This window comes from Harmonia axyridis, chromosome 5, assembly GCF_914767665.1.
Source record: "Harmonia axyridis chromosome 5, icHarAxyr1.1, whole genome shotgun sequence".
Taxonomy (NCBI): domain Eukaryota; kingdom Metazoa; phylum Arthropoda; class Insecta; order Coleoptera; family Coccinellidae; genus Harmonia; species Harmonia axyridis.
In genome coordinates, this window is record NC_059505.1 from 580,922 (window position 1) to 598,323 (window position 17,402).

Genomic DNA, 17,402 nt, shown 5'->3' on the forward strand with positions numbered 1-17,402 from the left:
GGCCATCCCGGTGAATCACCCAGTATATTCTAAGTTTCACACAGATCAATATCGTCTCATCTGAGATCCGTCTGCTGAGGAATCACATCCATGCCGTTCCTACATTTAGGAACGTACAACAAAGAACAAGTGTGCTCCCAAATGCCCTGAGGATATTTCTCTTCGGTAGACCAAACGTCACTATCTATATCGTAACACTCTATGGCAGCCGTCCTTTTATCGAACATCGCATTGCTGGGGAAGCCCCCGATAAAATAAATCTTACGAAAAATACTAACTATCCCCGCGTGGTGCCTCGGCGTCGGCACCGTCGTCAGAACTGTCCAACAATTTTTCTCCACGTCGTACACATCGATGGTGTCCACAAGTGTCCGGATACCGGTTTCGTCGTCTTCTTCCCAACCTCCGCACACGTACAAATGATTGTCGATGGACAGCATCACGTGGTCGGCGCGGGGAGTCAACATGGGGGCGCAAGTGGTCCAAGAATCGTTCTGCGATTCGTAACAATACACCGAGTTTTGGCAGAGGGTGGAGTCCCTGTCGATGCCGCCGCAGATGAACAGCTTGGATGTGGGTTCGAAGGCAGCTCCACCGTGTCTGGTGATGCCGACCGGAAGGGGTTCGATCATTGTCCATTCGTCGGTAACTGAAAAATGATAAATGGTTATTTCTCTAATTCTGTGGTTATTCCGTTCATTCTTCCACATCTTGTAGAACAAAATCGTGCGAGAATATATCAGAAACGCACAGTTTTCATGGTTATATTTTATTATTCTATGTTGGTACTCCGAACTTTCCGCCATGGCTTTATCTGTCAATTCATCAATTTGCCTTAAAGAAATCAGTTCCGCCCACCAACATTTTTCAATGCAAAAATCACTAATAGTTATTTACAATACAAGTGCAGAAGGCATTGATATTCTTCCACGAGTTCAAAATTCAAAAACGAGCCACGAAGTGGCGAGTTTTGGAATGAACGAGTGGTAGAATGAGCCTTCTGTACGAGTATTATACATTATTTTCTCTAATTCATTGCATTTTCATTGAAATTAATGAAATATTTCCATAAATATATTTTAGTGATTTTTGCATTGAAAAATGTTGGTTGGCAGAACTGATTTCTTTAAGGCTAATTGATGAATTGACAGATCAAGCCGTGGCGGAAAGTTCAGAGTACCAACATAGAATAATAAAATATAACCATGAAAACTGTGCGTTTCTGATATATTCTCGCACGATTTTGTTCTACAAGATGTGGAAGAATGAACGGAATAACCACAGAATTAGAGAAATTATATTTATGGAAATATTTCATTAATTTCAATGAAATTGCAATGAATTAGAGAAAATAATGTATAATACTCGTACAGAAGGCTCATTCTACCACTCGTTCATTGAATTTTGAACTCGTGGAAGAATATCAATGCCTTCTGCACTTGTATTATAAATAACTATTATAATATAAGTGCATTAGTCAAATATAATTTCTAACGATTTGTTGATTAACAGAAAATGCTATTTATTCTTTTGTAATTTCTCAATGAGTTTTCTATTGTAAATTGAGTCTGCCGTTATGTATCAAATAAATGAATAAATAAAACAGTGCCAGGTTAGTTACATAATTCATAACTGATTTGAGGTCGGAAATAAATAATTAAAAAAATAAACTCAATAATGGCTGCACTAATTTTCTTGATATTTAATTTCCTAGGTTAGTATCCATCCCAAATATAGGAATAACTATAATACTATAAAGCTATAGAAGAGAAACAATGTTCACCGTAATTCTTACAATTTCAGTGATTCACCAATATGACCTACCCAGGTCTTGAAATATTACCCGACTGATAATAATCTTACCAATAGAAGTTAGTGAAAAAAAAATATTTTTAATGCAAGTGCAGAAGTCTTCCAAAAGTTCAAAATTAGGAATGGTGCATAAACCCACCATTATGGTGGATTTATGCACCGTACCCAAGAAGTGAGGAGTAAGAACTATGAACTAAACCTAAGAATTCTTAGTCCTTAGTTCTTAGGAATGGTGCATAAACCCACCATTATGGTGGACCGTACCTAAGAACTAAGGACTAAGAACTATGAACTAAGAACTAAACCTAAGAATTCTTAGTCCTTAGTTCTTAGGAATGGTGCATAAACCCACCATTATGGTGGATTTATGCACTGTACCCAAGAAGTAAGGACTAAGAACTAAACCTAAGAATTCTTAGTCCTTAGTTCTTAGAATGGTGCATAAACCGTACCTAAGAACTAAGGACTAAGAACTATGAACTAAACCTAAGAATTCTTAGTCCTTAGGAATGGTGCATAAACCCACCATTATGGTGGATTTATGCACTGTACCTAAGAACTATGAACTAAGAACTAAACCTAAGAATTCAGTAGCGTTTATGCACTCTTTTGTTAGTTCTTAGTTAAGGCATGCGCACGTGCTCGAACTACTTTTTATTTGTTCTATACTTTGATGTTTGACATTGATATATATAAACACGAATCAATATCAATTAAATTTAATTTTTTCAAATACACCTAATACTTTTCATCGATAAACACGAATAAAGAACATAAAATGATAGAAATTAGTACTCGTTAATATTGAAATTCTATGCGGCGCACGCACACTTCTATATTTTACCTGAGCCCTTAGTTCTTAGTCAACATTTGGCCTGCTAGTGTTAGTTCTTAGGAAACGTGCATAAACACCATCATTGATTTGTTAACGTTCAAATCTTAGTTCTAAGTTCTTAGGTTTAGTCTTAGTTCTTAGGACTGGTGCATAAATCCACCATTAGTTCTTAGGAATGGTGCATAAACCCACCATTATCTATTATCTGTCAAATTTGTGATACAGAAAACAGTTCTGCCAACCAACATTTTTCAACGCAAAAATCACTAAGCGATATTTATGCAAATATTCCATTTATCTCAATAAATTTTCAGTGAATTAGTTGAAATAATGTAAAATACTCTTACAGAAGGCTCATTTAAACACCTGTTCATTAAAAAACTTGCATCTTTTTGGCTCGTTTTCGAATATCAGTACCTTCTGCACTTGTATAATAAATAACTATTCTGCCAATACCCATTAACTGAGAATAGGTTGAAATAAAGCGCAAAGAGTACCAATTAAAAGTGTAAATTAATCAAATTGAAAGCAAAAATAATTCAACTTTCAATCAACGATCTTAATATCTCACCTGGATCGTAGCATTCACAGGTGCCAGTAACGTTACTATTAAATTCCTCAACTTCAGCAACTCCACCGACAGCATACATCTTCCCATTGAGGACGTTCAACGAAAACCTACACCTTTCGATTTTCATCGGGCTCAAGGTGCACCACTTGTTGTACAAGGTGTTGTACTTAAAACCAAAAGGATGTATATTCTCCTGCATGTTCTGATTGAAACAGCCCCCTATGATGAACAAGTCGTTGTTCACAACAGCGGTACCAAAGTTGCACTGTTCCACGTGCGGTATCTTCGTCAGGTGTTTCCATTTGGATTCCGAAGATAACTTGTAGGTTATTTCGTTGGTGATCCCGCTCATTCCGAAACCGCCTATTTTCAGCACTGCCAGCTCCATTCCACGAGGGTTCAAGAGGTTGCTGGGGACGATACTTTTCTTGTCGCTTAGCTGGCTGTAGATTTCACAAACGACAACACGTTGTAATTCACCATCACCCTTCTGATTCTCGTTTATCTCTCCTAGAATGGCGTGAATTCTTGCGAGGGGTATATCGCAGAAATGTACGTGTTCGAATATTTGCATTGCCTCGCAAAGGTCTATTTCCGATCTGAAACGTAAAATGAAAATTTTCAGTAAATTATTAATATGGATGTAGAGGGTTTTCTCAATAATAGGTTTCATTTTGACTAGCCCTCTATTTCTATATGCATACTCTATTTCGAATTTCTTTGCCGATATTTAAAGTGAACATCTACTGGAAATCAAAATAACTAATTTTTCCATATTTGCAATTTGCTTGGGAATTTTTATTTTGCATCAATCTCAAAGTCTCTATATGTTCACAAGTACTAGGAATGCTCCTGTCACGAATTTATCCATTATCTGTCAAATTTGTGACAGAGAAAACAGTTTTGCCAATCAACATCTTTCAATGCAAAAGTCACTAAATTATATGTATGGCAATATTCCATTAATTTCAATAAAAATTCAGTGAATTAAAGAAAATAATGCATAACACTCGTACAGACGGTTCATTCTAACACTCCTTATTGAATTTTGAACTTGTGGAAGAAGATAAATACCTTCAGCACTTGTATTATATATAAATATAATTTGTCTCTGGGAAGTGTAATAATGTAAGTAACTCACCCTGTGTGTGCCTTGTGGAAAAACCATTGGATAACAATATTCAACACTTCATATTCCGAACAATCCACTGGAAAATCATAAGCAAGCAGAGTTTCCAGCTGCGATGGAGTTAACCTGTAGAATTCCCTAGTCTGGGACAAACTCGAAAGATTCTGGTTCATGTACTTGTACACCTCCATCTTCAGAGCAGTCAACGAATAAGTTTCAGCTATGTTTGCGATGTCCAGGCAGTTGTCGTTGTCGATTTCAGCCTCCAGGTAGTTGCAACAGGTCTGGATCAACGCTAATATTTGTACATAAGATGCAGCCTCCAGAACGTCTTGTACATTCGAAAGGTTGAGGGTGATTTTACTGGTGTAAGCGTATTCCAGGACTAACAAGAAGCCCTTAGCATTCATGCCTTTCAGGTGGATCTCTTTTCGACGTGACTCGATCATGTTGTCCGTGAACATGGCTCTGAAGTAGTCGCTGCATGCCGATAGAACCACTTTGTGTGCCTTGAAATATTGTCCCTCAACTATCAGTGTGACATCTATTAATTCTTCCCTTATTCTGAGTGAGTTCAAACCATCAAGTACTAGAGCCTGATGGGATGGAAAATTGTATGTCACTGAGAATAAGGGGTTGTCATCAAGGCTCTGTTTCATCGTGAGTACAAACTAATTGGATCTGTAAAAAATGAAAAATTAGATATTACATCCTTCTCTTAAATATCATTATTCTATTAAATATTATATTCATCATCAACATAGATCTTAAGTAAGGCAATATATTTTGGTTTTAACGAGTGGGCAAAATCTCATCACTTCATGTTAATGCTTTTCTCATTTATTGATTTATTCAATGTATAGATTCAAGTTGAAATATCAATGAGAATACATTACCGAATTCTATCTTTCGTGAACATAATCAGCAAATTCACCAAAAATATCATAAATCATTTAAATTGATACGATTCAATAAGAGTTCAAAATCTAGAGTCACTTTATTCATTATTCCATTCACTTGTAAAGCCAAAAGTGGTCCAAACCATAGTAGAGGTGACATCGTTTGAACCAAGATATTTTCTTTCTAGAAATAATGGAATTATCTTTGAAACACAAAATGTTAATTCAGCCATTAAATAAAGAAGACAGAAATATTTGAAAACTTACCCGAAGTCTACTGTTGAGACGAAGAAAATATATGGATTAGATATATATTTTATCCATAAGAAGAAAGAAAAAAATTAAATCAGAATTAAAAACTTCTTATTTTATAAACATAGACCTATTCAAGCGAATATAAATAAACACCATCGATTAAGGTTATGATTCCCAGAGCATAGAGAACTGGAGATCACAGATATCGGATAATTATAAAGCAGCTGGTTAAATATATGGAAATTGATAGATAATTAATTTTGAAATAATTGTGTACAATTCAAAAATTCAATAAGACAATCCGAACGATTGTAACTCATTAATATTTACTCTCTTGAGTCTCTTCTTTTTCATCACGCTTTATATGTTAAATGGCTTTGTGTGTTGAAGCGAATTGAGAATCGAAATAATTGAGATTCCTTGTCTTAAATGTACATTTAATAATGAGCCTACTTTTTTATGCGAAATACACATTTATCCTCTTGTAAACAAACCTTTTACTCACCTTCGAAACAAAAAATCTGAAGAACACTGCCGAAAAATCTTTTTACACTAGTGCCTTACCAAATTATAACTTCACTTTGTGAAAGATAAAACTGTTATGAGTTTGTCTTCTGGTGAACTTATATACATATAATACCTGAAACCCAACGGATATTCGAAAACCATTTTCTTAGTACCTAGTCTTTATGAGTCAGTTCTTAATGAAGATCCCTTTTTCGGTAATTATTTTATCATTATCTTTCTGTTGAGATGAATATCTGGGTATTACTTCAGATTGAATAACGTGTAGTTTTTTTGTTGATGAAAGTTTTCACCCTTTTCTGCTAAATGCTGTTTAATTGATTTTTCCATTTCCCATTATTGATAACTTTCAAAAGCAGATTGTAAATATTTGAAGAGGAGTCAAAATAACTTTCCTTCTGACAATTTCAAAGGTTTTCAATTGAAAATAATAAAGCAATGCATGTTCACCTACGTTTTTCTGAAGTTAGTAGCATTTCCGCCATTCACACAGAGAGAGCAAGTGAGTTGTAAAAAGGTTAATAATAAATAATTATTTGCAGCACGAGCTATGATTATTGAGAAAGTATATCAATCTTGTACTATTTCCTGGGTTATAATTGATGAGTTTTACTGATTGCGCATGAACATCGAACATTATTTTGGTACCATTCCACAACTAAAAACATACTTGTACAAGATATAAAATTTGTTCAATATTTTTGTTATCAAATCCTATTTATTAAAGGGAACATTACCACGTGACTGCTCAGCTTAAAACGAAATCAGAGGTCTTTCTTGTTACAAATCCGGTGATTTTTATGGGGTTTTCAGTTTCACATCATTTCTTCGAACAATAATCTACATTTTAGAAGGTATTTCACTGTTGTATACTATAAAAATAAGATAAAGATGTTCTGTGGCAATGTTCTATGACCGCAGAATATCTTTATCTTATTTTTATAATATACAACACAGTATTTTTGATTTGCAAACAAAATAAATTATTTTGGTAACTTTTCGTTTTTCGCTAAAGAATTAATGATATGGTATCCCTACAAAGCAGTGATGTATTCTAAAAATATTAGTGAGAAAAATCCTACATTTTGTGATAATTTATAGAAAGACTTGTAAAGTGAAACCTTTCTATGAAGGTTGGAACGATTGTAATATTTCTAACTTTTACTGATCATTTTATCGTTAGAAAGTCAAAAAAGAAATTATAAACTTATCTTATTGTATTAGCCTAAGAAATACAGCTGTCAATTTCTGATTGATTTGGAAAAACTTGTCGAATTGATTAAATGAAAATAACGTTGTGATCTAGTTCGATATCAGCAGGTTTAACTTTTCTCTATGAAGTATTATAAAATTAATTCTTTCCCGTGTGAAAAGTAATTATCATACTAAACATTGAGTAATCAACACAGAAATCTTATGGAAGAGATTCATTGTTAAATTGTCTATATAGTTTCACATATACCAGAATTTATGATGGATCGAGATCAAACTGTTAGCAATCCATGGGAAGTTTTTAAATTTATCCTGAATCCCTACATATGTAGTTCGAAGATATATACAGAGATGTTCAGATATATTTGAAAGATTTATTTAGGTGGCCTATTTATCATTGGACCAATATAATATCTCTTAAATTATTGAATATTAAAACATTCCATTGATTCCTCAGATCAAAAAATTCTATAAACATGTGCCCATAAACGCTTTGTTTTCGAGATACAGTTTGTCTTTTTTTTCCAAGTTTTTTTTTTTCATAGACCTTTTCCTTCACAAGATATTTAAGATATTTATTTGGCATAGATGTTCCAATTTAAAGATTCCATCATGTGATATGAAAATCTACAGGGTTATATTTTTTCTGAAAGAATAACCGCTTCTTTTCTCCAGAACTTTTTTTGGTGGACCTTTGGGTGCCGCGCGAGCTCATAATCGATCGAAAACAACAACGTGTTAATAATTGTGAGCAGTGTTTGAAGCTGTTTAAGTGCAATAAACCTGAATTTTGGCTCCATCATTTCACTCCGGAGTCCGATCGACAGTCAGCTGAGTGGACTGTACACGATGAACCGAATCTAAAGCGAGGAAAAACACAACAGTCAACTGACAAGGGTATGGCATCAGTATTCTGGGATGCACAAGGTATAATATGCATTGATTACCTCCAAAAGGGCCAGACCATCAACAGCGGCTATTATATAGCCTTATTGGATCGTTTAAAGCATGAAATAGTTAAAAAACGGTCCCATTTGAAGAAAAAAGAAGTGCTGCTTCATCAAGATAATGTGCCGTGTCACAAATCAATGAAAACAATGGCAAAATTGCATGAATTGGGATTCGAATTGATTCTGCACCCACCGTATTCGACAGATCTGGCCCCCAGCGACATTTTCCTGTTCTCAGACCTCAAAAGAATGCTCGCTGGAAAGAAATTTAGCGCCAATGAAGAAGTAATCGCCGAAACTGAGGCCTATTTTGAAGCGAAAGACAAATCGTTCTACAAAAATGGCATCGAAAAGTTGTAAGATCGCTATAATCGCTGTATCGCCCTCGAAGGCAACTATGTTTAATAATGAAATCGAATTTTGCCAAAAAAAAATGTGTTTTACTATGGTGGACCGGGGACTTTTCGATTGGCTTGTTACTTTTACACTTTTTTAGTTTCTTGTTGTTTTTTCGTAACTTCTACCGATTTCGAGAAATGAATTTCAAACAATTCTCCAGCAATCTTCAAGAAAATCCAAATTATTGTGAAGATCCAGTGAGTCAGCTGTGATGAATAAATGAAATATACGTTTTGGAACCTACTTATTTACCCAATCTATAGCAAAGATTGATAAATATTTTTTTAACTGGTATACTCATCATAAAAAAGTAGGACTACAAGAAACACTCTTTATCTCGAAAACAAGGAGTTTGCGAGCCCATGTTTATAGTACTTTTTTTTTCTTAAAATTGTCCAAGTAAACTCTACATCCTGTATAAAAGGTATACCTAGGAATTCGACAGATAAGATAATAAATAACTCATCTAAAAAATATCCCGAACAACACTCATCCGGAAAATTTTGGAAATTCAAATTAAACAATTAGTTACAACTCCGAATGGACAGATATATCAGTAGGTACCACATCAATTGGGCGCATATATTAAGAAGGAATGGACAGTCCAGTCGAAGAACGTATCATCGAAAAAATCAGGTGAAAAGTACTTACTCCGAATATTTATTCCAATATTTCGACTACGACGATTGGCCATTCCTCATGAACAAAAAAAACCGTTTTACCGAACGTTTCATTCGCGAATTTTTGTTATTGTACAAACCGAGAAGGAAAAACATTCCAAGTGGGACAAGGCGAATGACTTTGAGATGAGAGTACGTTAGAATACAGGTACTTTGTGAGCCAAACTGAGTTCAAAAGGAGTGGAAGAGATGGTTCCATTCTTTGTACCACCATTCAGCTGACATTCCGTTCTAAACAAAGGTGAATGTAGTGGTAATGAATGGAGAATAAAAATTGACCTCACCTATGCGTATTCTTTACTTCATTCATCGAATTACTTTGTTGGTTGCGGGATAATTTCTTAATATCGAAATGAGAATAAATCCACCTCTGAGAACAGGATGTTCCTAAATTTGAGGTACAAAGAAAAATAAGAAAGTCCTTGGATAATTTAAGGAACAAAAGTCTTATGAATATGTGCCGAAACGCTTTGTTTTCGAGATACAGGGTGTTTCTTGTAGACCTATTTTTTATGATGATCATTTATACCAGTTTATCGAATCTTCATCAATCTTCGCTATATATTGGGTAAATATGTACTAAAACTTATAATTGATTTATTCATAACAGCTTACTAACTGGATCATTATAATAATTTGGATTTTCCTGATAATTTTTAGAGAATTTTTCGAAATTTTTTTCTCGAAATTGGTAGCATATACGACAAAACTACAGAAGGATCAAAAATTGTGGTACTGAACCAAAGTTTCTCTCCACATTTTTTTAAACTACCAGTGCTTTTATCATGGGCGCCCGCAGAAATTTTTCTCAGGGGGGGCAAAATGAAAATTATTGAAAAAAGATAAGGCGTGTCCACGATTGTCATTGAAAACCGGAAAATTGTTGTGAATCCATTAATTTCCTTTTTTCCATGCCCTTTGGATTAAGAAAGTAATATTGAGGGTGATGTGCTGAAAAATGAGGTAATCAAAATCTGAGGGGGGCCATGCCCCCCCTGCCCCCCCCCCTGCGGGCGCCCATGGCTTTTATCACCCTGTATCTCGAAAACAACCGTTTAAGAGCTCATGTTGTATAAAGGACTTTTTTCAATGATTTGAGGAAACTCTCATATTCGTTTGTACCTCCAATTTAAGAACATCCTTTATATTAATAGGGATATTATAGAGTTTAGAAAGGAATTAATTGTTTTCACATCACCCATTTTTGTTCTTTACTGTTTGTCAAAACATAGGAAAATACATTTAGTTCAAATTTTGAAATACGATAATTGATTCATATTTTAACTTTTTTATTATCGGAATACCCCTACCAACTTTCACGAATTCTTCTAAGTAGTTTACATTTCAATATAGATATCAATAAATAAAATAAATTACCTACGTATCTTTTATAAATACAATTCAGGTAATATCATTTACTTGAATAACCGCTAATGATTTTCCCAGTAGCATATAGCTAATCCTTTCATCAATAAACAATAAATTATAATCACAATATCACAAGACATATGTAATCCTAGAAATAATGAAAAACAACTCTGAAGATTCAGTTCTCTGATGTAGGTATTTGCCGATTTGCGAATGTTATCAATAAAAATTCGCTAGAAGCACTGATTTGACGTTAGGAACTTTTGAACTCTCGGTCATTTATGCGCCAAATGCACTCTTGGAGAAAACATAACTAAAGATCTACATTCTCAAAGAGTTTTGGAAATATCTCGGGAAATATATTCAGGGTGAACCAAAAAAGAGTAAAAGAGTTTTTTCTTATGGAACACCCAGGTTTTTATAGAATTTCCATTTTATACATACATAGTTCAATAACCTTAATGTCGGATAGAACAACTTTTTTCATGAAAAAAAGATCATATAAAGGATGCGATGATCCTTGTCTTTTCGAAAATCTGCTTTGTACTCGATTTTCTGATATAATATTGCTTATTGAAGGAAAAAATACAGTTTGATGAAGAGTTTCTGGGGTCTGCACCAGAAAAATCAAGCATCATTGATTGGTATGCTAAGTTCAAACGTGGTGAAATGAGCACCGAAGACGGCGAACACAGTGGACGCCCATAAGAGGCTGTCACCGACGAAAAAATCAAAAAAGTTCAAAAAATAATTTTGAATGACCATGGAATGGAGTTGATCGAGATAGCAGACATTGTGAAGATATCATCTGAACGTGTACGTCATATCATTCACGAATATTTGTACATGAGAAAGCTGTGTGTGAAAGGGGTGCCGCGCGAGCTCACAATCGAACAAAAGAAACAACATGTTAATGATTCTGAGCAGTGTTTGAAGCTGTTTAAGTGCAATAAACCTGAATTTTTGCGTCGATTTGTGACAATGGATGAAACATGGCTCCATCATTTCACTCCGGAGTCCAATCGACAGACAGCTTAGTGGACTGCACACGATTAATCGAATCTAAAGCGAGGAAAAACATAACAGTCAGCTGTCAAGGTTATGGCATCAGTATTCTGGGATGCGCAAGGTATTATATTTATTGTTTATCTCCAAAAAGGCCAGACCATCAACAGCAATTATAATATAGTGTTATTGGATCGTTTAAAGGATGGAATCGCTAGAAAACAACAACATTTGAAGAAAAAAAAAAGATGTATTCATCAAGACAATGCACCGTGTCACAAATCAATGAAAACAATGGCAAAAATGAATGAATTGGGCTTCGAATTGCTTCCGCATCCACCGTATTCGCCAGATCTGGCCTCCAGCGACTTTTTCCTGTCCTCAGATCTCAAAAGAATGCTCGCTGGAAAGAAATTTAGCGCCAATGAAGAAGTAATCGCCGAAAGTGAGGCCTGTTTTGAAGCGAAAGACAAATCGTACTACAAAAATGGCATCGAAAAGTTGGAAGATCGCTATAATCGCTGTATCGCCCTCGAAGGCAACTATGTTGAATAATAAAATCGAATTTTGCCGAAAAAATGTGTTTTACTATGGTAGACAGGGAAATTTTCAATTGGCCTCTTGCTAACTGGATCTTCATAATAATTTGAATTTTCCAAAGGATTACTACAGAATTGTTTGAAATTTTTTTCTCAAAATCGATAGCAAATGCGACAAAACTACAAGAAACCAAAAAGTGTAGTACAGGACCAGAGTTTGTTTTCACATTTTTTTGAACTACCAGTGGCTCACCAAAGAAAAGTTTGGAGGAAAGAAGTGGGCAGTGTTCCAGAAAAAATATCACCTTAGATTTGCATTCAAAATTAGCATTTCACATTATGAAACCTCCAATTTGGAACGTCTATGCCAAATTCAAGTTGAATATCTTGGAAGCCGAAGGGAAGGTGCTATAAGAAAAAATTTATCTTTAACACCCTGTATCTTGAAAACAAAGCGTTTTGGGGCCCATGTTTATAGGACTTTTTTATCTTAAAATGATCCAAGGAATCTTTTTTATTCCTTTGTAACGGGTGTTTTTTTTTCGAGGTTAATAACTTTAAGTTGGCATTACTATTCAAGATGGCGACCGATTTAACAGATGTCAAGTGATTTATTCTCAGTTTGGTTTGGCAATTCATCATGAATAGACTCACGCCTAAACAACGCTTGCAAATAGTGCAATTTTATTTCGAAAATTATGGTTCTGTGCGGAATACGTATCGCGCACTACGTCCATTTTATTTTGTTTAGCGATGAAGCGCACTTCTGGTTGAATGGCTACGTCAACAAACAAAACTGCCGCATTTGGAGGGAAGCTAATCCTCAAGTGTATGTCGAAACATCGTTACATCCAGAAAAACTGACCGTTTGGTGCGCTTTATGGGTTGGTGGAATCATTGGTCCGTACTTCTTCAAAAACGATGATGACCAGAACGTTACAGTCAATGGTGATCGGTATAGAGCCATGATTACTAACTTTTTCATTCCTGAATTGAACAACCATGATGTCCAGGAGCTGTGGTTCATCAAGACGGCGCAACATGTCGCACAGCTCGTGCCACAATCGATTTATTGAAAGACATGTTTGGTGACCGTCTAAGTTTTGGACCTGTGAATTGGCATCCAAGATCTTGTGATTTAACACCGCTAGACTACTTTCTGTGGGGCTATGTAAAGTCATTGGTCTATGCGGATAAGCCACAAACCCTTGACCATTTGGAAGACAACATTCGCCGTGTTATTGCCGATATACGGCCACAAATGTTGGAAAAAGTCATCGAAAATTGGACGTCCAGATTGGACTACATCCGAGCCAGCCGTGGCGGTCATATGCCAGAAATCATATTTAAAATGTAATGCCACAAGATTATCTTGCGGATAAATAAAATTCATGTCAATCGAATAATCCATCGTTGTTTTATTGCAATTTAAAGTTCTATAGCTCTAAAAAAAACACCCTTTACCTCCAATTTGAGAACACCCAATACAATTCGCTTCAGGTTCCCACCGACACCCTTATCTTTCAGCCCAACAAAATCGCAATACATAATTCGTAATGAATGAAAAAATAAGGCAGTCTTGCACCGCAGGACAAACTGTACTGTAAACGACACGTCCGCACCTTTTTAGAAGCGACCCAGTGAACGGGAGAAACTTCAACAACAACAACTCACAAGCGCAACGCAATACGTACCTCTAACATCATTTTACTACACTCCAGTAGAAATTTCATTTGAAACAGTTAACCGCACTCGCAGGACTCGAAAATATACCTAGCGGTGTTCTGTGCGTCTGTTATCGAAACCAGCGAACGAGTCGATCTCGATCTGAACAGGTGTTCGTTCAAAAGGACCTACTTTCAGTTTATACGGTAGTGAAAATCCCGAAATTTCGCTTTGATGATGACGGAAACGGTGGTGAATGTTGAGCAAGTACCCGCGAACAACAATGCGAATAAAACAACTGCACAGGGTGGCCCGCAACCGAACAGGTTCGGCTGGATACAGATGAATGTTGACTATTTCAAGACCACACCAGGAATATTGAAATTAGCGGAATTTGTGAGTATTTTCTGACCTATTAAAGTAAAAGTATCGGAGAAACTTGAGATCAATTATGAATGAATATTTACGGGAAATCTAGACGTTTTGCGCGCTCCTTTAAATTTGAATTAATTTGTGAATGTTCGCTCTAATATACAGTGTGTCAATTTGAGAAGTACCACCCTTAATATCCCTAAAGGAGAATGTCATTCGAATAAATATGTTCCCAAAGAATTATGCTACAATTCGAAAAAAGAATTGCTAAAATCGTTCAAAGGGTTGAAGAGAAAATTAACCACAAACTTCATTGAGATTTTGTCCGTAACTGTAATTTTGCCGGTGTGTATAATGTGTGTCAATTTTAAAATGTACCATTATACGGTTGGTTACAATTGATTTTTATCTCAGAGTAATAAACATAGATAGAGGGAGCATATGTCATTTTAAGTGAGCAAATTTTGTCCCCAACATGAATTATCAAATTTGACATGAAGCGCGCGGAAATTGAAACATATCTGTGATGCAATATTTCGCTCAATTCGCGAGTTTCTCCATAAAGAACGCACTTCTTATGTCCTATAGTGAATCAACGTTTCATTTAAATCAAAATACATTGAAATAAATACCTAAATAAGTCAGATATTCAAAAAACAAACGCCGAACCACGTGAACATTTGATGACACTAGGAGAGCAAAAGTTGCCAAACCTTGGGTTTCAGCAGGTAGATACAGAAAATAATAAATATTCTGCTTATTATAAATTTGACAATTGGGAAAGATATCGGATTCCAAATATTCAAATTTGCATATTTAATCGGGAATCAATCAAATAAATATATTACATTCTATATAATATAAATTCATAACGATATAGTGAAATTGTGGATTTGAAAATATATCACAATCCGACAACGTAATCTAACCATGTTCGGGCCATATAAAAATTTCGTACACTCCCTCTATCTATGTTAAGTACTCTATGGTTCCACTCAATTTGTATAAACCCTTTGAGCGTGATGAGAGCAACTCCTAATATCTTAAATGGGAAGGGGGTTCAGTGACACCTTGTTTTGAAGAAAATTCGATTGCTTTTCAAAAATGTCGTTCACATCACTTTCTTTGTTAGTACTTTCGAAAAATTTGGAAAAGTAGAACAGTTACTACTGCAAAAGTTGCAAACAAACATGAAAAATTTCACACACACAGCATGAAGAATTGAAATTAAAAATACGCACAGTATTCTTAATTTTCTTCTACATCTCGGGGCAGAAGGAGAAAAAATCTAAAGATTTCAAGTCTGTAAAGCTTGGTGGATCCCATGCATAATAAAACATTTTCCATTATCTTCATGTTCTATTGCAAATCTTGCTATTGTAACAAATTCTACTTTTTTTTATATTTCGGAAATACGAACAAAAAAGGTTAAGTGTACGGCATTTTTGAAGAGGCCATCGGATTACATTCCAAACAAGGTGTCACTCAAGCCAATACCTCCTAGATATACCTTGGAGGTATTGGAGGTGTTCATGATATGCTTCAATTTTTTTTCTCGAAAACCAAGCTAGATGTGAAAAAACCAAGTGCCCAAAGAGTTTTATTTTTAGTAACTCAATCTTAAAAAATTAAAAACCCCAAAAAAGTCAGTGGCTTACTTTTTTCCTCAATATCGTTGGCTCTTATGACCACGTGCAATGAAACGCCACTGGACCTAATAATTTCAATATGGTTAGGAGTAAAAAAGCGCATTAGTACCCCAAATAACTTTACTAAATTTCAACGAAATCGGTTTAAAAATATTCATGATAATTTGAAAATATCTACCTTCGGATCATATATTCTTAGGAATCACCCTGTATATCGTGAGCATCAAATCGATGTTTCAACGAAGAGATTTCAATTCGTATAATTTGAAATCGTCAATATATCCCTCGAATGAATAAATCAATAAGAAACAAAGCATAGTATGACGCCATAATTATATAAGAATTTTTCATTTCTTTCCTTACAATGAACTAGAGAGTTATAAAAGATCAATATGAATTGAAATTTGTTTTTTAGTTTGACATGAATTGGTAATAGCACGAGAAGCATTGATATTAACTCTCATTGTATTATGGAAGGAAAATCATTAATTTTCAACTAATTTTGATCATTTGTCACACTAATTAATTGTCGGCGGAAGTTTTCATTTGAAAAATCTCAAATCAAACCTTGGCCTCACCTGGACAATTCAGATGTATAAAAATAAACATGATTCTAGAAGAACATGAGAGAATATTATTCTACTACATGAGCTACCTGCAAGGTCACACATACTTGCAATGCATCGGAGTAGCACCTAGAAAATTGTACATACTTTGTACCTATTTACTAGAAGAAAAGTATTTTTCAGCTAATTCGAAGCTGAATAAAATTCGTTAAGGTTTTTCGAAAATATTAATATTAATAATAAAGAATCAGTACTCAGTCAAACATAAACAATCCCAACATAAGATTAAAATATATTAAAACTTGCAATACTGTTGAATTGAAACGATATACTATTGAAAATCAATAAGATGTTTACTCAAAAAAAAAGCATTCCTAATAAGTTCAATTTATACATGGTGATTCACCGGAATGGCCTATTAGACGTTTATGGAAAACTAATCATAATTTTTAGCTGAAAATTTTCATATTGGGGTTTCAGGCAATGATTTTTCTCCATAAAATATTTTCAGATCTCTACATCCTTATTTACTACTAGCGGGTGTTTTTTTTTCGAGGTATATAACTTTAAGTTGGCAATACTGTTCAAGATGGCGACCGATTTAACAGCTGTCAAGTAATTTTTTCTCAATTTGGTTTGGCAATTCATCATGAATAGACTCATGCCTGAACAACGCTTGAATAATGCAATTTTATTTCGAAAATAATGGTTCTGTGCGGAATACGTATCGCGCACTACGTCCATTTTATTTTGTTTAGCGATGAAGCGCACTTCTGGTGGAATGGCTACGTCAACAAACAAAACTGCCGCATTTGGAGTGAAGCTAATCCTCAAGTGTATGTCGAAACACCGTTACATCCAGAAAAACAGACTGTTTGGTGCGCTTTATGGGCTGGTGGAATCATTGATCCGTACTTCTTCAAAAACGATGATGGCCAGAACGTTACAGTCAATGGTGATCGGTATAGAGC

The 17,402-nt window shown here is 35.0% G+C and overlaps 2 protein-coding genes across 5 annotated transcripts in view; one reads left to right on the top strand and one right to left on the bottom strand.

The window, feature by feature from the left end:
- The window catches only part of LOC123680074 (kelch-like protein 26), a 20,203-nt gene continuing 2,801 nt past the window's right edge, over window positions 1-17,402 (bottom strand). The window contains exons 1-5 of one of the 4 annotated variants that reach the window (XM_045617745.1): window positions 5,514-5,932; window positions 5,244-5,430; window positions 4,360-5,028; window positions 3,219-3,817; window positions 1-649 (exon numbers count right to left, since the gene is read on the bottom strand). In XM_045617745.1, the coding sequence (XP_045473701.1) occupies window positions 57-649; window positions 3,219-3,817; window positions 4,360-5,006 (1,839 nt within the window). In that variant the 5' untranslated portion in view covers window positions 5,007-5,028; window positions 5,244-5,430; window positions 5,514-5,932 and the 3' untranslated portion in view covers window positions 1-56. Of the gene's footprint in view, window positions 650-3,218; window positions 3,818-4,359; window positions 5,029-5,243; window positions 5,933-9,238; window positions 9,570-17,402 lie in introns of those variants that run through there. The other 3 variants (XM_045617743.1, XM_045617746.1, XM_045617747.1) reach the window with 3 other exon arrangements.
- Window positions 13,819-17,402, top strand: part of LOC123680075 (CKLF-like MARVEL transmembrane domain-containing protein 8) — an 18,916-nt gene continuing 15,332 nt past the window's right edge. Inside the window, exon 1 of the mRNA XM_045617748.1 lies at window positions 13,819-14,240. Coding sequence (XP_045473704.1) covers window positions 14,079-14,240 — 162 coding nt within the window. The 5' untranslated portion in view covers window positions 13,819-14,078. The remainder of the gene's footprint in view (window positions 14,241-17,402) is intronic.